The 24,717-nt window shown below is 43.9% G+C and overlaps 1 protein-coding gene across 4 annotated transcripts in view; it reads left to right on the top strand.

Moving 5' to 3' along the window:
• The window catches only part of IQCA1 (IQ motif containing with AAA domain 1), a 155,622-nt gene that overhangs the window by 64,958 nt on the left and 65,947 nt on the right, over nucleotides 1–24,717 (top strand). For all 4 annotated transcript variants that reach the window (XM_070618671.1, XM_070618669.1, XM_070618672.1 and 1 more), the window contains 2 exons: nucleotides 963–1,047; nucleotides 11,326–11,457. In XM_070618671.1, coding sequence (XP_070474772.1) covers nucleotides 963–1,047; nucleotides 11,326–11,457 — 217 coding nt within the window. The remainder of the gene's footprint in view (nucleotides 1–962; nucleotides 1,048–11,325; nucleotides 11,458–24,717) is intronic.

The raw sequence follows: 24,717 nt of genomic DNA, 5'->3' as shown, positions 1-24,717 counted from the left end.
GCTCAAAAATTATCAAGAGGGCAAAGGGCTCCGAAGGCCCAAGGTTTGAGAACCACGAGTTGCCGAGTCATCTTAAGCACGGTCGTCTCCTCTAACCATTAGATTCTATCCTTTGGTGGATTAATGGTACTAACTTGGTAGTCTTTTCTTTCTATATGTGGAACAAATGGAAGAAATATAACACTTGTGTCAAAGTCAGTTTTTTTTAATTGAGGTCGCATTGGTTTATAATATTGTGTAAATTTCATGTGTCCATCATTATGTTTTAGCTTCTTTCTAGACTGCATCATGCTCGCCACCGAAAGCCTAGTTTCCATCCGTTACGGTACATACTTGCCCCTTTACCCCTCTCAGCCTCCCCCCACGCTCTTCCCCTCTGGTAACCACCAATCTGCTCTCTGTATCTATGTGTCTGTTTGTTTTCAAAGTCAATTTCTTTTACAAATGTTAGCTACATATCCCTTCTGAAATTCCCAAACATTCGATTTCAAGTTTGCTTTTCAAAATGTAGAAGTTGTATGCTTTCAGAAAAAAAATTATTTGGAACTCCTAAAATATGGGACCTTAGACTTACTAAAAACTAAAGCGTGTGTGTGTATTTCATGCACTATTACTAAATTTGTAATTCGAACGGCTCCATCCTTCTGTTTAGTTTCAAAATCCTGTGTTTATCCTGAACTTTAAACAGGAAGAAATGATTTGTGCTTCTGCCTTCATTCTTAACTCAAGCGCAGAGTATCTCAAAAATTTAAGAAAAAAAAAAAGAGGAAGAAGAGTACAGACTGTTTTAAAGAGAGGTGTGTCTGTGTCAGAGTAACAGTTACCTTGAGGAAGGAAACTTGCTCCTAATGTTGTCAGATCCTTCTGCTCCTTAGAGGAATCGTGTTCGGCCCGAGATTGGGGAATGGAGCACGGAGGCCTGCATTCGTTGCTGTTTAATTTGCGTTCTTTTTCCTCCTCAGGAACTTGACTGGCACGTTTCCCAACTACCCTAAAGAAGAAGAAGGAGGTTCGGCGGTTATTTTTTCTAACAAGACCACAGAACAGGTACAAATATGCTTGAGAAATAAAACGCAAATACATCAGAATCACATTTCCGTAAACTTTAAAGTTAATGGGTTCGCCGTGTTATTAGGTCTTGGTTACTTTCTTACAAATGTTTACATGAGCGTACATTTGATGTTGTGTGTACTTTCAAATTTGTTTCAACATGAGTTCGTCCTTTCTCCTGTCTTATCTTTGATAGAGATGTGACAGTACGTGATGCTCATCTTCTTAGTAAATTCTGAGCTGCTTGATTTCAGGAGCCCTTTAGGTTCTGCTCCCTCCTTGCATCAGTCTCACCTCCTGTCCCCCTTGTTCCCCAACTTCACCCCATTAACTCCAAGTCCACTCACTTGTCGTCTGCTGTACCTCATTGCCTCCGTGCACGTCCCCTCACTCCAGGTGCCCTCCCGCCCTTCCGCCTCTGTTTAATTCCTGCCCACCTTTCAAGACTCAGCTCTTTGCTGTATTAATATTCTTCCAGAGAAACACTATTTGATCATCTCTATAGATACACCAGTGGCATTTGATGAAACTGACGTCTAAAGCTGTCTTTAGAAATGTCTTAATCAACTAGAAATAGGAAAATTCTTCTTAACCTCAAAGGATTTATCATAGAAACCAAGAGGAGATTTGCATTATACTCAACAGTGAAGCACGAGAGACATTGCCATTAAACGTCAAACTCAAGAAAAGGATATTGTTATCAGAACTATTAATATTTCCCTGCAAGTTCTAACAAATACAATAAGAAAATAAAAAGAAAAGGAGTTGTAAATATTTAAAAAGTGATGATTTTATCATTGTTTTCAGATTATGTGATTATCTTCCTAGAAAACACAGTAAACTTAACAAGAAATTATATTGACATATTACACAGAATTGTACAGAATTATATTGACAAAACTTTACTGAAAGAAAATGAAAGAAGACTTGAACAAATAGACAGATGGATTGTTTCCCTGGATAGAAAGATTCAATAAAGTACAAATACACATTATTTTTCCATTATTCTATGCAGTCAATACAATTCCAATAAAATCAAAACAATTTTTATTGGCAAAATTATTCTCAAGTTTATATGGAAGAATGAAAATATCCAAAAAGTTTTTGAAAAAGAACCGTAATCATGGCAAACTTATCATACTTGGTACAAATCAAATTATGAAGATAAAGTCATTAAAACATCATGGTATTGGGAAAAGAATAGACAAATAACAGCAATAACAAGAATAGCGTGTCGTGTGCATGCATGCAGCATTTTTTAGGCAAACATTCTGTGTCAGGTCCTATGCAAAGCACTTTATTTAAATTAACTCAGTCAATCTTCCCAACCTATGAAGATCAAGCTATTTGGCCAAATTCACATTTAATAAGTTGTGGAGCTGAGATTCAAACTCAGGTAGTCTGTCTTCAGAATAGTGTGCTCAGAAACTGATTCAGGTACAAATTGGAATTCAGTAATATAATGATGACATTTCAAATAATTGAGGAAGGATGAAATAATCAGTAAATAATATTGGGACAACTGGATCATCATTTGACAAAGTTAAGTAGATTCTTATCTCACTTATTATACAAAATAAATTTCAGATGCATTAAGTATCAACACGTAAAATATTAAACCACAAATTACCAGAAGAAATTGTTTGAATATTTAATAATAATGTGGAGTAATTTTATAAGCAGATCACCATAGGCAGAAACCATAAAGAAAATAGGCTGATATGTTTGACTACATAGAACTCAAAAGGCAAAAAATATCATAAATGAAATTAAAGTCATATGATAAACTGATGAAAATATTTGCAACATATGTGATAGTATGTATCTTTCATATATAAAGAGTTCTTAAAAAAAATAAGAAAAATCTGAACACCCAGTAGAAAAGAAGGCAAAAAATACTATTTTTAAAAATTTATAAACTCACTAGCGAAGAAATTTAAATATAAAATAATGTTGTAATATCTCTTTTCACCTATAGAATTGGTAAAAATTTTAAATCATGCTAAGAATTAGAGTTGGTAAACATGTGGAAAAATGTCACTCTCATACATTGCTGCTGGAGACATAAATTAGCATGACATTTTTTGAGAGACATGGACCAAGTAAATATCAAAATGTTTAATGTGCATACCCTTGGACCCATAAATTCAATTTAAGGAATTTATACTAAAGAAATAAGACAAGTTGCCATAGATCAGGGATAACAAACTTTTTTCGTAAAGGGCCAAATACTAAATATTTGAGGCTGTGAAACATACGCTCTGCCACAACTACTTAGCTCTGCCGTTACCGTGTGAAAGCAGACACAGAGGATATGTAAATAAAAGGCCATGGCTGTGTTCCAATAAAACTTTATTTACAAACATGGACCACAGGCCAGATTTGGCCCATGCGATGTGATTTCCAGCCCCCTGCCACAGATGATTGAAACAGCTCTTCCTGTCTGTGCTGTTCATAGCTTTGCGAAAGAAGAAAACGGAATAATGTTCATTAGTAGGAAATTAGTTAAGCGACATGAAGTACTACATAGTGGTAAAAACCATGCTGTAGATCAGGGGTTCTCAACGTCAGCACTACTGACCCCAGAGTCAGCCTCCTTGTAGCCCTCTGCTCCCCTGTGTGAGGCCTGAGGGTCACCAGGAAGTGCTGTACCCCACGTCCCTATCAAAGCCTCCTTCCACCGGAGGACTCCTGTTCTTCTCCTTTGCACTCCATCACCTCCTGCTCTGCACCCTATTGTTTGGCACTTCATCCAGCCCTGCCTTGAGTGACAGTTCTTTTGACTTGGTGTTATTTCCCTTTTTCACATGTTTAGGTCGTGCCCCTCCAGCTAAACCATCAGGCACAAGTTGTGTCTTGAAAGCCCATGGCAAGCAGCCAAGCACATTTCATGTTAGTTGAGAAAGGTAATAATTCTAGGATTAAAAATGTGGGTGGAATGTCTAAATTGTCCATGAGGAACATTGAAAAGTAGAGTTAATGTGTAGTCAAACTAAAAACAGAGAAAACTGAGGATGTCTGGTTAATACATTGAAATAAAACCAAGGGGGCCACAAAGCAGCATGACCTTAAAAGGCAGATGCTGCAAGAGGCAGGAGAGCGCCGTGGTGGAGAATGGCAGTTCCAGCACACACTAGGTCTGCAGACTTAGGTGACCTGCTTCCTCTCCATGGGTCAGTTTTCTCCTCTGCAAATGGGGATGCTGGTAATACCTACCTCCCCAAGCTGATGTAATAATCCGATGAAGTGATACATGCAATGCACTTGGAACAGAGCTTGGCACTTTGAAATCTTTCAGAAGTCTGAGCAGTTGTTACTAATCGTAAGAGGAGGAAGAGGGGGAAACAGATGAAGAGCTGGACCAAGCATAATCATTATAACATGTATGTAAATAGTCAAATCTATATTTGTAAAAAAAAAAAAAAAAAAGCAATGCAAATACTTTTTATGATGTGGGCATGATCACATTGTTACCAAACCCCAAAAAAAGATTGAGTACAAATGGAACCACGGATCAGTCTTCCTCCTGAGCATTAATGCAAAAATGCAGACTGAAATATTGGACGCTAAAAACAACGGCACACTCAATGGGCAAAACATCGCAATCAAGTGGTGTTTATTTCAGAATGCAAGGATAGTTCGAGTGGAGGATGGCTCTGAATACACTGCATCATATAAAGAGACCCAAAAGGGAAAACCATGAGCTCATCACCATGGATGCTTAAAGGGCATTTTACAAATTCAACATCCATTTTTCGTTTTTTTTGTGGGGAAGATTGGCCCTGAGCTAACATCTGTTGCCAATCTTCCTATTTTTCCTTGAGGAAGATTGTCACTGAGCTAACATCTGTGCCAATCTTCCTCTATTTTGTATGTCAGATGCCACCACAGCGTGGCTTGATGAGCAGTGTATAGGTCCATGCCCCGGATCTAAACCTGTGAACCTCAGGCTGCCAAAGCAGAGTGCACTAACTTAATCACCATGCCACTGGGCCGACCCCAACATCCATTTTTTATACTAAAAAATAAAACAAAAAAAATGGAATATATGGATACTTCTTTAGCATGACAAAATATTTCCTAGTTTGAAAGCTAATATCATGCTTAATGAAATTCACTAGAAACATTTCCACTAATGTCATGAAAAATACAAGGATGGGGCCGGCTCCGTGGCCAAGTGGTTAAGTTCGCACACTCCGCTGCGGCAGCCCAGGGTTTGGATCCTGGGCGCAGACATGGCACCGTTCATCAGGCTACGTTGAGACTGCGTCCCGCATCCCACAGCTAGAAGGACCTGCAGCTAAGATATACAACTATGTATGGGGGGCGGTTTGGGAACATAAAGCAGGAAAAAAAAAAACGAAGATTGGCAACAGTTGTTAGCTCAGGTGCCAGTCTTTAAAAAAAAAAAATACAAGGATGGCCATTATCACCATTTTCCCATAGGGTCTACTGAACACTGTTAGACAAGGGAAAGAACATAGAGATACAGAAATTGGAATGGAAGAGGCAAAACGATCACTTTTTGCAGATATGTTCTATACTTAGAAAAGTAAAGAAGAATAAACTGAAAACTGCTTTAAACAATAGGGGAAGTAAGATGGGGAATAACAAAATTAGTATGCAGAAAGCAGTAGCTTTTGTATGTACAAACAGCAGCTACATAGAAACTATAATAAAAGAGTCCACTTATAAGAGCAACAACACAAAGATCAAATATCCAGGAGTAAGCTTAATAAATGTGTTTGCTCTGTAAAGAAAAGTTTAAAACATTCTGAGGGATGCAGATGGAGACATGGAAAAGTATACCATGTTCTTAGATAGGAATACTCGATCATAAACACTTCGACTCTCCCAAACGTCATCTATAAATGTAATATGATCCAAATAAAAATACCAATAACATTATGTGGGGAGCGTCGGGGGTGGGGCTTAGGGGGGACCGGGCACATGGAGGGCAACACACCTGATTCTAAACTTCAGGTAGAAAGTGAATAACCAGGAATAATCAGTAAAATTCTGAAAACGAAAGTTAATGAGGAAGAACCAGACCTGCCAGGTATTAGAACATGTTTTTAAGAGCCCATTGGTACAGGCAAGTGACCAGAAAGACACATCAATGGAAAAAGAACAGAAAATCAAGAAATATACCCAAATACATATGGAAATTTAGTATTTAACAAAGGTGCCATCTCAACTTTCTTATGTAAGAAAACAAAAGATCATCTAATAAATGGTATTAGATTAATCAGGCTGTCATCTGAAAAAGAAGAAAATTAAATCTCTATCTCTTTATACTTTCCCCCAGAATGATTCCAAATGTATCAAAGATTTAAATGTCAAACAAAACAAAAACACAAAAGAACAAGAAGAAGCCAAGGAAGAGATATGTCATAACCCCAGAGTGGAAACGATCTTACTACCTCTGTCACACAGCCCAGGAGTCATAGGAGAAAAAAATGATAAATTAAATAACACACAAAAACATTTTTTAACCTGCGTGGCAAAACCGACTCCATGTAAAGTCAAATGACAGAGGACACACTGGGAGAATTATTTGTAATGAGTGTCACAGACAGGAGATCATTTTTCTAATATACAAAGAGCTCCTGCAGCTCTATAAAAAAAGATCAATAACCCAATATTTTAAAAAGCCAAAGGATAGGAACAGACAGTTCTCAGAAAAGAAAATCTAAATGGATTTGAAACATAATAAAAGATGTTCAACATATGAAAAGATGATCAACCTCACACATATAAGAGAAATGCAAATTAAAACTACACTGACAGACAGAATTGATAAATTGAACCTCATCAAAATGCAAAACTTTTGCACTTCAAAAGACACCATTAAGAAAATGCAAAGACAAGAACAGACTGGGAGATGATATTTGACATGTACCTGATAAAGGATTTGTATCCAGAATATACAAAAAACTCTTACATCTCAATAAGACAATCCAATCAAAAAATAGGCATAAGACTTGAATAGACATTTCACAAAGGAAGATAGATGAATAGCTAATAAGCACATGAAAGATGCTCTTCATTAGTCAGTAGGGAGATGAAAATTAAAACTATGAGATAACATTTTAGACCCACTAGGATGGCTATAATCCAAACGACAGATGATAGCAAATGTTGAGGATGTGGAGAAAAGGGAACCCTTACCCACTGCTGATGAGAAAGTAAAATGGTGCAGCCACTTTGGAAAAACAGTTTGTCAGTTTCTTAAAAATTCAACATAAATTTCCCAGATGACCCAGCAGTTCCACTCTTAGAGGACTCTTTCCAAGAGAATTGAAAACATATGTCCACCCCCAAAATTTGTGCATGACTATTCATAGGAGCATTACCCATAGTAGCCAAAAATTTGAAATAGTCTAAATATCCACCAACAGGTGAGTGGGTAGGCGAAATGTGGTATATCCATGCAATGGAATATTATTCAGCAATAAAGAAAGGAACCGTTGATCCACGTTACAACACAGGTGAACCTCAAAAACATTATGTTGAGCAAAAGAAGCCAGACACAAGAGACTGCCTATTATATCATTGCGTTTATGTGAAATGTCCAGGAAAAGTAAATCTACTAAGGCAGAAAGTAGATTAGTGTTTTCCTGGGAAGGAGGGGAGGAGAGGGCAAAGGAATTAACAATTGATAGACATGAGGGGATCTTATGGGGGATGGAAATGTTCTAAAACTGATTTATGGTAGTAATTGCATAACTTGGTAAATTTACTATGAAATGATTGAATTGTACACTTGGAATGGGTGAACGTATGAAATGTAGAATATGCCTCAATAAAATTATATATATTGGGGGCCGGCCCAGTGGTGCAGTGGTTAAGTTTGCACACACTGCTTCGGTGGCCCAGGGTTGCCAGTTCAGATCCCAGGTGCAGACCTATGCACCATTTATCAAGCCATGCTGTGGTGACATCCCACATAAAAAGTAGAGGAAGATGGGCACAGATGTTAGCTCAGGGCCAATCTTCCTTGGCAAAAAGCAGAGGATTGGCGGCAGATATAGCTCAGGGCTAATCTTCCTCAAATAAAAGAAAAAAAATTATATATATTAAAAAAAAAAAAAAAACCAAGAAAACAGGTGGCAGCCCAGATTTGGCCTTCAGACTCCATAGTTTACCCAAAACACCATGGCTGACTTAGTAGGTGTTAAAATGCACTTCTAACTTTGGGAGGTTTTGCTGTAGTGGAAGAGAATAAGCAAAAGAAATTCAGTATTGGCATCTATAACAAAACAAAACAACTACAGTGACATACCATTTTTCCCCCGTTCAGCTGACAAACAACCCACGTGTCAGAGCACATGGGGAAACAAGCGCTCACCTCCATTGCTGGCAGAAGTGTCATCGGCACAACCCAGTGGAGGCAGTTTGACAAGGTTGCAAATGTACAAACCCTTGGTCCAGCATTTCTACTTTTGCAACACTATCCTGCAGATATGCTCACACACTTGCAAAACGATATTTGCGTGCACCTGTTCACAGCGGCATTGTTGGTAACGGCAGAAGATTGGACGTAGCCTGAATCTCCATGGATAGGAGAATGGTCCAATAAGTTATGGTATGCCTATAAAAATACGAACAAGGATGCTCTTTATGAACCGCGAAGGAAAGATGGCCGAGGTATATTATTAGGAGAAAAATTCGGAACAAGAACATTGTGCACAATATGCTAAAATCTGTACCAATTGACAAATTTAGGATTATAAGATGTATTTGTGTGTATACACGTGGACATATGCACGCACCTGGAAAGATTTTGCCGTAGTTGAAGAGCAAAATAAATTCATCATTGGTTAAAAAATAGACGACTACAATCACATAACTATTTTTCACCAATGTGATTGCAAAAATAACACAACAATGTCAGTGTGCTTTATGTATATGCTTGTGTGCGTGCACGCATATGTTTGCATAGATCCATATCAAATGTTTCTGGCAGCATATCCAGGCTGTTTGGGTTGGCGTTAGCAAGTGGATCTTTTTGGCTGGCTCACAGCACTGGGAGGAAACATTTTACTACATGCTCTTTTGTCATATTTGAGTAGTGGACCATGTCAGTGTATTATTTATTCAAAATATTGAATTAATAAACCAAGGATAGAGAGGAAATAACATAAGTGATATGGCTTTAAAAGATACACTGCATTGGTTGTTCCACAAATAAGGATTTCATTCTTTTCTTAGCTGCTCACATTTATTTTTTAAAAAAAAACAAAAGACTTCACATTTCTGAACGTTTCCAGACTTCCAAGCACCAAACAATATCCATGTTCCATAAGAGCTCCAGAACATAAAACTCCTGGGCAGCCGTGATTTGGTTCTATGAGTCGAGGTGATCCTGCTCCGTAAGGAAAACACTGCTATTTTGGCAACAAAGGACTGTTAATCCTGTTGCAAGACAGCCTTTTTATTGCCAAATAATGTGCACAAGGCATGCGTCACCTCTCATCCTCCCCAACACACCCTCTTTCAGCCTCACGCCGCCAAAGTCTTCACTGGAGCCTAGAGGATGGGTGGCCCTCTGGATGGTGTGACATTAGACACATAGCTATAGCATTTTGTTTCAAGTCCAGATGGTGCCAGGTTATATGGCTTTGTCCATGATAAAGCTATTTTTTACACTTTTAAAGGTGTGAACTAAGCTCCCAAGAACATAGGTATAAACATCAAAAATATAACATTAGAGGGGCCGGCCCAGTGGCCTAGTGGTTAAGTTCACACACTCCACTTCAGCAGCCCGGGGTTTGCAGGTTCAGATTCTTGGTTTTGGACCTACACACTGCTCATCAGGCCACACTGTGGCAGCATCCCACATACAAAATAGAGAAAGATTGGCACAGGTGTTAGCTCAGGGACAGTATTCTTCAAGCAAAAAGAGGAAGATTGGCAACAGATGTTAGCTCAGGGCCAGTCTTCCTCACCAAAAAAAAAAAAAAAATATATATATATATATATATATATATATATATATATAAAATAAAATTGCATACCTTGCTCTCCAGAGGTAACCACTGCACTGAATTTGGTGTCTGTGATTCAATGACAGTTCTTTACACTTTGACTCCATATGTATGCATCCTGAAATTGTAGAGTATTGTTTTTTTATTTAACTATACGCATTTCCTACCATAGGTTGAATTTACATATCTTCTTCCACATCTGGCCTCTTTTGTTCTACGTTCTGAAATTATCCTGGTTCACAGCTGTTTGAGTCCCAGCTCAGCCGCTTACTAGCTGCGAGTCCTTCACCAGGCTCCTGAACTCCTCGTGCTGCAGTTTCCTCATCCATCAAATGGGTCGAGGACAGCTCCCACCCGGGGGGCTGTGCTTAGCAGCAAATGCATCAGTCTTTCTGAAGCTCTTAGAACCGTGCTTGGCATGTCACCAGTGCTGCAGGTGGAAGCGTTGACTTCATTTCAGAGCTGAGCAAACCGGGTCTCAGAGAGTCATGCCACTTGTCTCAGTCGCGTGGCCAGTGACAAGCAGAGCCGGAGGGTCAAACAGGACACGTGTCCTATCAGTGTCCCTTCGGATCTCCTAGAATTCGTAGCTCTCTATCACAGCGAGTGAGATCCCAGTAAACCTCTGTTGTATTGAACTGAATTAGATGGTTTTTTACACACCTTTCCTAATTCTTCAGTGATACTCATTTTATGTGAACCAGGTACTTTTTAATAAATATTTTAACTTTCAGGAGCATAGATGGATTTTTTTTCACTATAGGAAATATAAATTAAATCACAGCTGGAAGAAACCAACGCTGAGAAGAGATGGACAATCTTTTATGCAAACGCAAAGTTATTACAAGGGCAGCTGTCGTGACTGGAGTCCAGGCAGGAAACAGCAGGTGTCCTCGGCTCAGATTTGGGGAAGAGGTGTGGGCAGGCCTGGTGCTTCCGGCTGCCGCTGAGATGTTGAGGAAGCCTTGACCTCCCCTGGTGTTCCTGGAACGCCTGAGAGCCAGAGCAGCTCTGAATTTGCAGGAACTGGGTTCAGAAATGCCCAGGATCTCTCTCCATCTGCGGTCCAAGATCCGACTCCTGCCTCCCACTGAGGAATCCAAGCAAAGGCCAATGGCAGGCAGGGAGCCCCCGTGATGTTCCTAGGATGGGTCAGCCTCCGGGGCCCAGAGCAGGGCCCAGAAGGGAGACTGAGCAGCACAAATCCTTCCTTCCACACAGGAAAACTAGTCTTCCTCTTAATAGGGCTCTATTCAAATGCTATGATTATTTTGTTTTTTATCAGGTTATTGATGATATTATTGCAAGCCGAGAAGAAGATGAAAAAACCAAAAAGAAGAAAAAGACGAAAAAGGAAAAGAAACCCAAGAACGCCAAAAAAGATAAGGAAAAGAAAGAAACAAAGGAAAAAAATAAGGTAAGGAATCTGGAATTTTTGAAATTTGGTTTATTTTTTTGCTTTTTTGCCTTGAATCAGTGGGATAATCACCAATCTGTTTCGATTACAGTCATTCATTTCCTAGGAGACCGTGCTTGCTATCACTTCTTTTTCCATTTTTTTCCCTTTGATCAGCAGTGGGCTGCCATCCCTTTCATGACTTAGAAATACCTGTTAGGGCAAGGGGTGGGTTCAACAACCCAGATACTTCCCACGTTTGTTCCCATGTATGAGAGCTTTGAAGTTTCATTCCTCAAAGTAAATGATCCCGCTCATCTTTCCTCAAGGGGAGAGAGAAGGGAAAACGCTTGGCAAACCCTGTGGCCGCTGCAAAGCCAAAATAATTGTATCTACTGTAACCAAAGTGAGTTCATTCAAATTTAGCACTTCCCATGGACACCTTGGGTATATGCTAATGGAGGTTCTTCTTTCTTGCTGTCCAAAGGAAAGAATAGCTCAAACAGTGTCACTTTGGGCCAGGCCTCCCCTGGTGCAGTGGGGCTGGAGGTGGCGGTGAGGTGGGCATGGCAGTGGGGTGGGCGTAGCAGGTGAGATGGGTGTAGCAGGTGAGATGGGCGTGGCAGGTAAGGTGGGCATAATGGTAGGGGTGGGCATGTTGGGGGGGTGGGTGTGGTGGTGAGGTGGGCATAGTGTGGGGGTGAGCTGTGTGTGGGATGAGCGTATTGGTGAGGTGGGGTGGTATGGGTGGGCGTGGTGTGAGGTGGGTGTGGTGCAAGGTGGGTGTGGTATGGGAGTGGGTGTGGGGTGGGGTGGGCATGGCAGGTGAAGTGGGCTGGGTGGTGAGGTGGGTGTGGCAGCAAGGTGGGCGTGGTAGGTGCTGTTTTCTGGGCGGTGATTGGAGGGATGTTCACGTCCAACATGTGAAGAGGTGCGCTCCCAGAGAGGTTGTTCTCCCAGTATCAACTCTTTCTAAGGACACTGGTGCTCGGGCTGCAAGCTCGTTCCATCCTAACACATGAATATGTTTAGAGTAGCGTTTTTGCACAGACTGCTTCACAGAGGACCAAAACCCTGGTCTGAATCAACTCAGGAGAATTATCATTAAAGGTATGGTCCCTCCGTGACTCTGTCCAGGGCCAGAGAGACTCCGCTCCGGCTCAGATGGCTGTTGCCATGCTCCTCATGTCCCAAGAGATGGGTTCCATCCACCACTCAGACGTGTGAATTTCTCTGTGGGAAAAACAACTCGGTGGTGTCTGGTAGACTGAGTTTGGGAACCAGGCACCGTGTCACGCTGAGCGAGCAACGGGACAGGCTGTGTAATCCTGGAGGACGAGCAATGGACCACAGAGTTGGAAGTTGTTAGCAAGGGACAAAGGGTGAGGATAAATCTAAAATGGCAATACCCAAAGTCCACATAAAGGCAAGGAGTGAGCGATGGGGATAAAAGCCAACTTTCTGTTTAAAATTCCTTGGCCGGATTGCGGCCGACCAGCTGCAGGTGATGGTCCCTTCTGCAATGCTCATCTTCTGCAGTGTGATAAGCAGAAATGTTTCCCCTACCCCATTTGTCTTTGTCCTGCTCTTCCATTGTGTCCACTGTTGTTCACTGCATGAAGAAAAGAAGAGACACCCCTTGCTGCTCAATTTGGCACAACCCGCTCCACTGTAGTAGATGCTGAGATGGGCCCCTCGGAAGCCACCTTCAGGACCAAGGCGCTCAATCCCCGGTGACCCAGAGTGGCATGCTGGTCGCTCACACTGAAGTTGCTCCCCAGGAGTTGCTCCAGGTCTAAGGGAGCTGGTCCGTATGAGGTTGCCCCCTGCCCTCCTGGGGCAGCTCATCCGAAGATAGTCGTGTTAGGGTTCTCCTAGCTCCTGGAATCCCTGTGGGATCAGCCGATCGCTCTCTTGCAATTGCATCACAATTCAGCTTCTCCCTCTGCCTGGTGCTGCGCCTCTCCCTCCCTCCCTTATGGGTGGTGTTCCCAATACACTAAATCTGAGCATTTCTGGGGAACCCAGCCCATGAGACCACCTATTGCCCTACTGATCTGCCTGCACCCCAGAAGTTCTAACTTGTTTCAGAAAAAAAAAAAAAAGACAGCTCACTCGATAGAGTTAATTTTTAAAATGCTTCTCTCACTTGGCAAGCTAATTTTGAAGCAGTGCCTGAGAATAAGGGCAGTTGGAAGCATTTCAATTTTATTCTAAGCATCTTTTCCCGTAAATATGCATGAGGGAGTTTGACACTTGCAAATTAAAAACTCACTGTTAGTGAAGCTTGTGCCGTAAAAATCTGAAATTATTAGCTACACAGTCTGGTCTTTGTTGAGTGAAGGCATTTTATTAACTAGCTATTAAAGAGTCATTCAGTGATGAACAGTTTTGGACAAAAAGCGAAGTTTGAGTACATCAGCATTTATGAAGTAGTTGCAAATGAAGGGGAAAATCCTCCCGAATTACTTAGAAATGAATTTATTCATGAAAAGTACAGGTCTCCAAAGTGACAATGTGTTTGTTAAAAGAAGAAATGGTGATCTCTAATAAGAATTGATATGTTTAAATTACGTTGGTCTGCTTCTTCAAGATCAGGTATCTTTTCCACTGACTTTTAGAAGCTTTATTCCAGAATCAGTCCTAAAGCATCTAAAAGGAATCCCGGGACCAGCTATTTAAATCCTTGTGTGACAATTGGTATTTTGACCTGTAGAAAAAAGACACCTATTATTCATTCTGGTTCAAGGGTCAGACAGGGGAGAGAGGGAAGTAGTTTTGTGTGACTTGCGTAGATTCTGACATACCTCTGACCCTGTCTCACGGTGGCAGAGCTGTGTTCTTGTTCTCTGGGTATTTTTATAACACTTGGTCATCTGTCAACTGCTGGCCCCATATATAGAGTCAGAAAACTTGGAAAAGACCTCATATTAAAAAAAAAAAAAAGGATATGATTATCTGAATATTTCCACTAGCCTATATAAATAGAAAAGAGGTTCTTTTCAAAATATCACACAACTATCTGGATGGGGCTGTTGAGAGCGGCCTGGAGGGTCAGTGGATGAGAAGGCTGGGCGGGGACCAGGGATTCCAGGCCCGATTCCAGGCAATCTCCCAGCCAAAGAACCCGAGGGCAACTTCAGCACCCGGATGACACGAGGCCATCGGGCAGTGTGTGCATTGTGTAGGGCCTGCAAAGGATGGAGCAGGCAGTGAGTGGACGCTGTGGGGGCTGGGCAGAGCCCTCTCCAGAGAGAAAAGGGAGAGTCGTCTCTCGGGGGAGTGACTTGAGCAGATCTGAGTTCAGCGAGCTGTGGCCTAAGATCTGTGTTGGACGGCTGTGTCGTGGGATGGAGTGTGCATGAGGAAGTGACCAAGGCAGAGAGGCTAGTTAGGTCAGGAGGGAGCGAAGGTAAGACCAGAAGCAGAGTCCCTGAAAAGCAAGGTCCCACCTAAGGACAAGTGTGGGTTGGGGGTCTGAGCCCCTCTGAAGTTTGCGTCCAACCTCGTGGGAGGATGTATTTAAAGTCAAATATCCCTCACAAGGTTGAGAGAGAAGCAGACAAGTTCTGTTTACCTCGTTGATTTTTCCTAAGAAGGTGAAAGAGGGGAAGGGCATGTCCAGCTGGTGGTAGAAAGAGCTGGACTCATTGTCAATGGTCCAGTAACCTGCCTGCCCTCCCACCCCGCCTCACAAAGACCCACCCACCCTTTTATGACTGCTTCCCCTTCCACCTCAGCCCCTTCCTGGGGCCACCTCCACCTGCATAAACGTGTTACAGAGAGACCTGCCCCCAACACTTCTCTCCCTGATCCCAAAGCAGCCAGAGAGAGCTCCCCTTAGGTACTCCATTAATTGAGATTCTGAAGATTAATGAATGTCCCTGTGGGGTCTTGAGATGTTCAAACCTAGAAATGACTAGAAGGAATTTTTAGGGCGTGAACTTGTAGTTTCAGCATCTCTGCTTGGATTTCCAGTTTATGGTGGGACTAGTGACATGAGAAAAGAGAGGGCTGTCATAGTGGTCCTCTGTCATTGTACGAAAGAGCCTTTTAAAATAGAACAACTGTGACTAGTAATCTTATATTCATTCCATCATTTCATCAAGAAACTTTGCAAACAGTTTAACTTTTAAACTATGAAAGTTTTCGATTCCTTATCTGCATCAATCTGGAGAGCCTCTATACGGAGATGCTGCAGGACTAAAGAAAACAGATCAATCTAGGAATTTTCATCTGCACTTTGGGGCTAGTGGAAGGGAAAATATCAAAGCCCCATAAACACCTTCAAAGATGAGCTTCCAAAAATTAACATTTCATCCATGGGCAAGAAAATGAACTTCTGTCTAAACTTTCACACCTTATACAAAAACAAACTCAAAATGGATCAGAGACTTAAACGTAAAACTATAAAAGCTTTCGAGAAAACACAGGGAAAAAATCTTCAGAATTTAGGGCTAGGCAAAGAGGTCTTAGACCTGACACCCAAAGCAAAATTCATGAAAGGAAAGATTGCTAAATTGGGCTTCATGAAAATGAAAACCTTTTTCTCTGTGAAGAGGACGAACAGACAAGCTATAGCCTGGAAGAGAATATTCGCAAACTGTCTATCTGATAAAGGACTTGCGTCTAGAAGATATAAAGGGCTCAAATTTCAACGGTAAAAAATATTAATCTTTCTTTTGCATCTTTGGCTCTAAATCCATCTCTAAAAGTATTGAGGATTGCAGATAGGGAGCTCCCCTGTTAAAAATACTTTAATAGAGGAGAATGCTAGCGCCAGAAGGACATTTTTCTGCAATTTCTGCAAATGTGCTTTCAATATCAACCTAATTTCATTTGCCTCTCAGTCAGCTGTGGGGACCTCACGTTGGCTTAAGAAACAAAAATGCAGAAAAGGAGCACTATGCAATCCATCCTTACAACTCTTTCTTCTTTGTTATTTTTCAAGCCATATGTGAAACCATTTGGAACTATTTTAAATGGTTTAGACCTCTCCATAACCCATGATCATGCGAATGCTGAAGAGTCTTCTCTAAATTTACTCCAGCCGTAGAGTGACTTGAGTCGGTGCTAAATTCCTCTGGGAAGATCCTTGGACCCACGTATAGCACGAGTAGCTTTCAAAGTTATTGTCTGTCTGTAGTGCCTCTCAGGCCTTCTCTGACTGCAGCCTCCTCTCCAACACCTTGGCCCAAGGAGCGGCTCCATGTTGAGCCATTGAGCCGACCACAGTGTTATATGACTTCAGGCTGTCTCAAACCAAATTTTGTGCTGCTTCACAAAGATGGAAAAGTGGGTGTTGTGTATTCCCAGAGGCTGTTGTGAGAATAAGGGTGTCATTATGGAAATGTACATATTGGGCATATTCTGTGTCCGTTGAAGTGTGGTGAGAGAGAAGGATGTGCAGAAGTGAGAGGCTCTGGGCTAGAGGAGACAGGGGCTCTCATCCCAAGGAACAGGGGCTCTCTAGATAGACTCCTTGAAATTGTGCGTGAACTTTGATATGAAAGTGCGTTCCTCTGGGAAGAAGGTGTGTGAGTTTTCTTTGTGTTTTCAAAGGATCCTTCTCCCTAAAAAGCTCGAAAGCCACTGCATCCAGAAAGGACGTGTTCAGTTGTCTAGAAGAAAGCCAAGGGAAGCCCTGCAGACTCAGAGAGTGAGCATCTGTAAGTGTTGGAGGTGATGGATGGAGAGCTTCCCGGAGGATATGGCACGTCAGTCAGGAGACCCTAGGAGTCTGCTCTGCCCATGTCTCCCTATCTCAGGGGAACAGCCTCCTGGCCAATGCCCAGCGCCTCCTCTCCCACCATTCTGCAAATCCATTCCCCCACAGCATCCAGATGACCCGATTAAATTGTGATTCTGATCAGCACCTGTAGCAGCACCTGGAACTCAAGAGCTGTGCAGTCATTATCCCTGAAGGAATGGGGAAATGCTCAGATGAAGACCCTAGGGTGAGAGTCGTGGATATAAAAAGATAGAACAGATGGAAACGCTGTCAAGAAGGATGACTGGCCTGGTGGACTGGGTGTTTGAGGAGGAGAAGGAGACCAGAGTTCAGGGGGATTCCAAGTGTCTTGAGTGGAGCAATGGGAAGAAAGAGGGACAGGAGGACAGGAGCTGGCTTCAGAACTATGCCATTTCAATGACGGCAGGACATTAGGGAGAAGTTCAAACAGTTAGTTGGAAGATCAAGACTAGTGGTGTCGATGCAGAGCCCTGTGCAGGAAACCCTATTGAAGGCGGGAGAGTGGATGAGTTGTAGGAAAACCAGTGTGGGTGCAAGTTGGAGAATCTGGATTACATCCACATATTAGGGCAGGAGAAGAGATGAAACCAGTGAGGGGGATGGGAACATCCTGGGAGGCAGGGAGAAATTCAGCACAAGAAGTTCCAACTGGGTGAATTTCTGGAAGAATGAAAGGAAGGTTCTCCTTCTGTCCCTAGTCCATCCACCGTGAGAAGAGAGAACCAAGAATATGATGGAGGCAAAGTCAGGAGATTCTTTCAAGAGAGGGGGCCACTAGTGTCAAATGCTGCAACAAAGAGAGAGTTTGAGAAAAAGGTATGGCAACAAGCACATCTCTGGGACTCTGACAGCTGTTTCAAGTAAAGTGTGGTGAGCATCAGGAGGTCCAGAAGGCAGACTGAAAGCAAGTGAGGGGCTTGGGCTGAGAAGTGAGGGCAGCTAGCATAGATACTCTTTCAAGAAGTCACAAAATGATTCATAAAGTCAGGAGAGAACTTTAAGATGAGGAAGAGCTGTAAATGTGCAGTGTCAAAGGGAAGAGTGCCACTGGCATGGGAGAGCCAGAGGGAGGTCAGGGCTCGAGGGAGGTCCTGGGGAGGCAGGCAGGAAGGAGATCATGCCGAAGAGAGGGAGACGAGGTTTCTCTGCAGCAAAGAGCAGTAGAGGAGCAGAGGGGTTTTAAGAAGTGAGAAAAGTATGGGGAGGAGGAAAGCCATTTTATCCAAATGGCCTCATTTTCTCAGTATAATAGGAAGCACGTTTAGAACCGGCGTGACACTGCGCAGCTGGGAACAGGCCAAGCTCTCAGCGAGTGGATGGATGAGAAGACCGACGTGCTGGTGGAGAAGCCAGCTACATGGCAACCATTTCAGGATTCGGTAGTTACCACTGTCCTGATCCACCTGTTGGCTGTAGCCAGGACCAGAACCAGACTGATTCAGGGTGACTGTGTTCCCTAGACCCTGATTTCCCAATGTGTGAATTTCTGCAGACACAATAGAGACTTCCTTCCATGCAGAGTAAGAAATAAGGACAGAGGGATCCCTGGATTCCTTTGCTGGTCTAAGACTTCAATTGCCTGGCCCCTTGCCTAAACTCTCATCCAATTACCATATCAAGCAAGATATAACATTTATCACTCAACCACGTTCAATGCAGAGGGGGAAAAATTAGGTTATTGGCTAGCAAAAAGAGAAAAATAAATGGAAGTCGCCTGGAATGCATGACCCAAAGTTAACCATCCTTAACATGTGGGTGTGTATCCTTCCAGAAATTTCTTTATGCATATATGTATACAAATTGTTTCTTATGGTACATTAGTTCCAGTAACCGTTGACTGTCATATCCTGTAATGGGATGCTGGAGTCAAGGTGAAGGTCAGGGACTAGGGGGAGGAGCATGGACGAGAGCCCTCTGGAGCCTAGGAGAAGGCCAAGCATCCAGCTCAAGCTAAGTCTTCTTAAAGGGCAAAGAGATCAGCGGGTGGACAGAGATAAGAAGGGCTTTCCCAGCAAAGAGGGCTCCAGTTGGGAGAGCAGGGCCTGTGGGGTTGCAGGGGTGGGTGTGGAGCCTGGATTGTGGTGGGTGGGCTCGGGAAGGAGGCCAGCCGGTGGTTTGGATGGCCCATTTGAGCACGTGGTATGCTCCGTCCACTATAATAATAGCCAGGAAGCTCTGACAGAGACTAAACATGGACACCATCAGAGAAAACTGGGGCAGATGTCTTTAGGACATAGCTGTACACTTTTAGACTTCTCACCGTAGGATCTCTCAGATCTGTTGCCCGTCTTTTGTGTCAGAAGGAATAGCATTCTGAAGCTTGAAAAGGCTTGAGTGATTTTGATCCTCTCATCTCCATGGAATGTGTGAGCAGAGAAATAGAACAACACTCGAAATGGAAGCTCGAAAATAGTTAGGAGATGCTTCATTTTTTTCCAAGTTTTACGAGCTATCGTGTTATTTTGGTGCATTTTTATTTTTAAATACAGTTTTTAGCGATGAGACTTCTGGGCTGCTTTTTCACTTCTGGATCTAGAAGCAGATTGTAATTTCACTCTCAGTTCAGTGTGAAATAATCGGCTTCCTCCGAATACCAGTTGAGCCCACCCCACGCCCAGGACACAAAGCCTAAGGGAACATGTTAGGTCAAATGAAAACCACTGAATGATCCATCTGACTTTGGAACTTGTATATCGACAGGCATTTGCCAAAATGCATTCTCTCATTTTGAAAGTGTAACAGATGCTGCCCTATTTGAATTTCGCCACATACACACCAATGTGAAGTGCCAACCATCCCTCGACAGCCTACTTCAGATGCATATGTTTGCTAATAGAAACTTTGCAACAGAACCTCCATTCATTTGAATCTCTGTTTAAGCCAGGCAGGAAATTATCTTAATAGTTAACGTTTGGGGTGAGGAGTGGGCAGACACACTGTTTCTCCCTCTATATTCTCCTTATTTCTCTAAGATAAGTACCTAGGATAAAATATTTGACGGTGAGAGATCTTTTGGAACCGTTCCTCTGCATTTTCGACTCTGTGTTCCTCGGTATAGCTCATTGACTGTGATTAAGGAAGTGTAGAAACGTTCTGCATGAAGCATTTATCTGTGTTATATAAGAACAATTTCGCACAGTAGATGGAAACTTAATAAAAATGGTCAGTTTCAGTACACCGGCTTCATAAATTTAAAAAGCCAATCATGAGCCCTCTACTAGTTTATTGGTACTGAACAAATGCTTCGTCCTTAGCGATTTATGATGCATTGGGCCATAAGGGAAAGTGGGGAGTTGATCTGAAAGCAACTGGCTGCTCTAAAAGAATCTCCGTGGGGGGCCAGCCCTGTGGCCGAGTGGTTGAGTTCATGCACTCTGCTTTGGCAGCCTGGAGTTTGCCAGTTCGGATCCTGAGCACGCACCTACATACCGCTCATCAAGCCATGCTGTGGCAGCATCCCACATAGAAGAACTAGAAGGACTTACAACTAGTCTATACAGCTATGTACTGGGGCTTTGAGGAGAAAAAAAAAGAGGAAGATTGGCAATAAATGTTAGCTCAAGGCCAATCATCCTCACCAAAAACTATACCTTAAATAAATAAATAAATAAAAGAATGTATGTGGTTGAACTTGAACTTCATAGCGGGACCAAGAGGCCAGGAAGCCAGGTCTCACTGCTGCTGATTGGGATGTTTGAACCGTCAAAGAGGAAGGGAGGCCCAGGAGGCTGGAGCCCTGGAGCTGGCCCAATGTGCAAAAAGACGAGAAACCACGATGCTGCAGACCACAGATCACGGCATGAGGTGCCGCCAAGCTGAGAAAGACAGATAGCACAGGGACTTGACTCTCTGCATGAGGGTGGGAGGTGAGAGCACCCGTCTCTCATGTCTTCGTTACTGGGTCAGTTAACAGGCAAGGGCGGCAACGGAGATATAAAATCAAGGAGACGTGAATAGCCACTGTCCTCCAAGAGCGAAAAGTCAATTAGGGCACAAAAAGTAAGAAATTGACATTTATTAGAAATCAACGTACAAAACCATTTGTACAACTTTAAGGATAAATTTAAGTACATGGGACATTCATGAAAAAGACAGGAGGACTTGTCAGCTCTCCAAAGCGTGATGTGATAGAAATGTCAAAACGGCAGCATGCCTGAGGGCCACCTTCACATCCGGTGTAGGCCATGAAGGACGTTGGCTGTGGCTCCACCTGTAAGCAGTAAACCAGCACCATTCCTTAACCAGAGCTTGGGTGATTACATGATGTCCATAGGAGATAGCCAATGGTTGAACTATCTGGAAATCTCTTCCTGAGCAATGGATGAAGGAGCCAAGAGGGTTTCACCTTGAGCTGACCTTGGGCATGAAGAGAGTTTGGCTTCTCGGAGGCCCCAGGAGAACGGACTGGGCCTTGGCTGACAGAAGGAAGGCCTCAGTTAATCTGTGGTCCTCGCTCTGGCTGCCGATTAGAATGCCCAGGGTGGTTTTGAGAAAAAAGAAACCCCAATATAGATGTCCCACTTGAAGAGATTCTCACTTAATTGGTCTGGGGTAGGACTGGGGTCTTGGGAATGTTTTTTAAGCTCTCCACAGGGTTAAGTAAAATGAAAGTGTTTGCTAATGATGGAGACAGCTGAAGAAGTGAATGTGAGAGCACAGGCCATGGCTGGACATGCCCCCTTCACCTCGGTGGGCAGGCCAGAGTGTGAGAGCTGAGCTGCATGGGGAGGAGGGGGATCTGGGAAGGCGACCCCCAGTTTCCCTGGAGGAAAACATGGATCTGACAGTCACGGGGAAGCCCAGGACCCGGGAAGAGGTGACACCCCTGTAAGAGGCGACACCGGCAGACATCAGTAAGAAGAACTGAGATGTGGCGTAACGGGGGTTTCCAGGGCATAGTCAGTGAGAATCCAGGAATCCTAGCGTAGGAGAACCGGGGATCCTGCAGGCAGCCCCAAAGGCAGAGCCTGAAGGATGCATCCTGTAGCCCCAGCTCCTAAAAAGTCCCACACACAGTAGGTGCTGGGGAAATGCTTGCGAGTAAACAAGATAAGGTCATAAAGCTGGCAAACAAGCAAACAAAACAAGAAAAATGAAATTTAGCCACACCAAATAAAGAACTATAAATTAAGAATAAATACTGTGTTATACCTATTCAGCCGGCAAAACTTTTAAACCATTATCATTATGCTACCATGTAACAGACCTCGCATATGCATCTAAATAAGGGGAGAGAAAAATGAAGGGTTCCTTGGATAAAGGTGATGGTGATGCAGCTGATTTTTAAATTTGTTATGGCATTGTTGTGATGATGTCCTTTGTGCAATAAATAAGCGTTTTTGCAAAATACACAACGTGGCTCTGCCAGCAGAAGCCAAGGGTGGGCTTAGAGGAGCTGCTGGTGAGCCAGCCCCCAGCTTTCTAGACATCCCTGGCTAGTGTCTGGACAGAGCAGACACTCTGTGATACGTATGACATTTCTGAATGAGTGGAAGGGCTGGAACATCCCTAGGCTCCTGGTCCTTATGGGGACTCATTGGGCTTATAAGGTGGCAACACGGGCTCACTGAGGTCAGCTGAAGATAAGATGGGGCAGCACCACGTCGGGGGGGCTCATGGCCAAGAAGCGCGGCCAGCGTGGGCTGGAGCTGGGAGTCCTGAGGACCCAGGTCCACTGGGACCAGCTCCTGTGTCCATCTCCTTCTCTAAAACAGTCCATATGGCAGCTGGGATCCACATTGTCACCTCCCTCCCACTGGCCAGTCCACCTGTGTTTTCCTGTCCCCGTGCAGAGAGAGCCAGTATGACTGGCCACTGAGCATGGCTGGTCAGTCCAGCTCCTCGGGGTCGGGCTGCTCCTGGACAAGAGCATCCTCTGTTTACAACACTCTCCGGCCACTTGGCTGAGCTGGCAGTGGTGTGGACACTGGTTGAGAAGTTTCCATCAGGAAGACAGTGGGCCCAGGCAGCCACCAGGATAGGGTGCCCAGGGTACCTGTACCACCTCCTTCGCAGTAAAAGATTCAGGAAGAAAAGTGACTTTGGAGTTGAGATGGTGGAGTTGAGATTGAAACCTCCTTGTGGAATTTCCCTCTCCCCATAATTGTCCAAATCAGCAAAATATAAAATGTTGAACGTGACACCAAAGAGTGTTTAAGGCAACTTCAAGGACTGTTCACCAAAGGAAGAAATAGCTTTGAAAAATAAAGCAGAAACTTTCCGCTGTGCTTGCTCCTCCAGTTAAAAGGTGTCTCCAGTAACTGCCAACTGTGTCGTTACCACGTGGAAAGCTGCACACTGTTGAGTCACCTGAGCGTCTAGCATCGCGTCGTTGTGTACTGTCAGGGTCAGAGGTTTCGCAGACTGGCCTTACGGTGTTTTGTTCCCCTTGAGAACTTGGTATTTATTATAGAAATAAAGTTGTACAAATAGACTTCTAAATCTTGTTTTTACTCATGTGCCTTAAACACCTATTTCGGGACAAGGCACTGTCCTGGTTCCGTACAGCGTACAACACATCAGCAAGATGGAATCCTTCTCCACGTGGTCTCACAGCCCGAGAGAGCAGCTATGACGCACTCACAAATAGCGAGCGATGTGTACAGAGAAACAGTCGCCAGGAAGCAGAAGCAAACCCTTCATAACGGGGGGAGAGTCCTCTCTACCTGGGAGAATCCAGGACGGCTTCACAGAGGAGGGCACATTGCCTTGGGCTTAAGAGAAATTTCCCGCAGAAGATGGGAAAAGGGAATTCTGATCAGAGAGACGGTGGACGTCCCCACCTCCCCTCCGGCCTTTTTCCCCTTTTTCCCCCCGCACTCCAGCCAGAGTGACATCCCGACAAGCAGGTCCATTCCTGCCAGGCTCCTGCGGTAGCTGCCTGCTCTCAAACCAAGTTCAAGCTCCGTGAGGAACGCGGCCCAAGGCCCATCCTCTGTCTGTCTCTCTGTTTCCCTCCCTCTCTCTCCCTCTCTCTGTCTCTGTCTCCCTCTCTCTGTCTCTTTCCCTCCCTCCCTCTCTCCCTCCCTCACTCTCTCTCTCCCCAGCCTCGTGTCTGTCTGCTCACCCCTGTGTGGTACACCCTGGCTGTACTGAACTTTCAATTGTCCAAACAAACAGCCTTCCCAGCTCAGACTTCACACATGCTGTTCCCTCTGCTGAAAGCACTTCCCCTCGTTATGCACCCCTGCCCTGGAGCACCAGCCCACCTCCTCCTCCCCTCCTCTTCTTTCTCCCTCTCCTCCTCCCCTCCCCCTCTGGCATTCCCTCCTCCTCCTCCCCTCCTCCTTCTCCTCCTCCCCCCCTCCTCCTCCTCCCCCCCTCCTCCTCCTCCTCCCCTCCTCCCCCTCCTCCTGTTCCTCTCTTCCCGCTCCTGCTCTCCCTCCTCCTTCCTCCCCTCCTCCTCCCCTCCTCCCCCTCCTCCGGTTCCTCTCTTCCCGCTCCTGCTCTCTCTCCTCCTCCCTCTCCTCCCCTTCCTCCCCTTCTTCCTCTTCCTCCCCCTCCTCTTCCTCCTCTACCCATGAAGGCAC

Source organism: Equus przewalskii, chromosome 5 (genome assembly GCF_037783145.1).
Source record: "Equus przewalskii isolate Varuska chromosome 5, EquPr2, whole genome shotgun sequence".
NCBI lineage: Eukaryota > Metazoa > Chordata > Mammalia > Perissodactyla > Equidae > Equus > Equus przewalskii.
The sequence above is the reverse complement of the archived record's forward strand: the minus strand, read 5'-3'. Positions and strand labels throughout refer to the sequence as shown.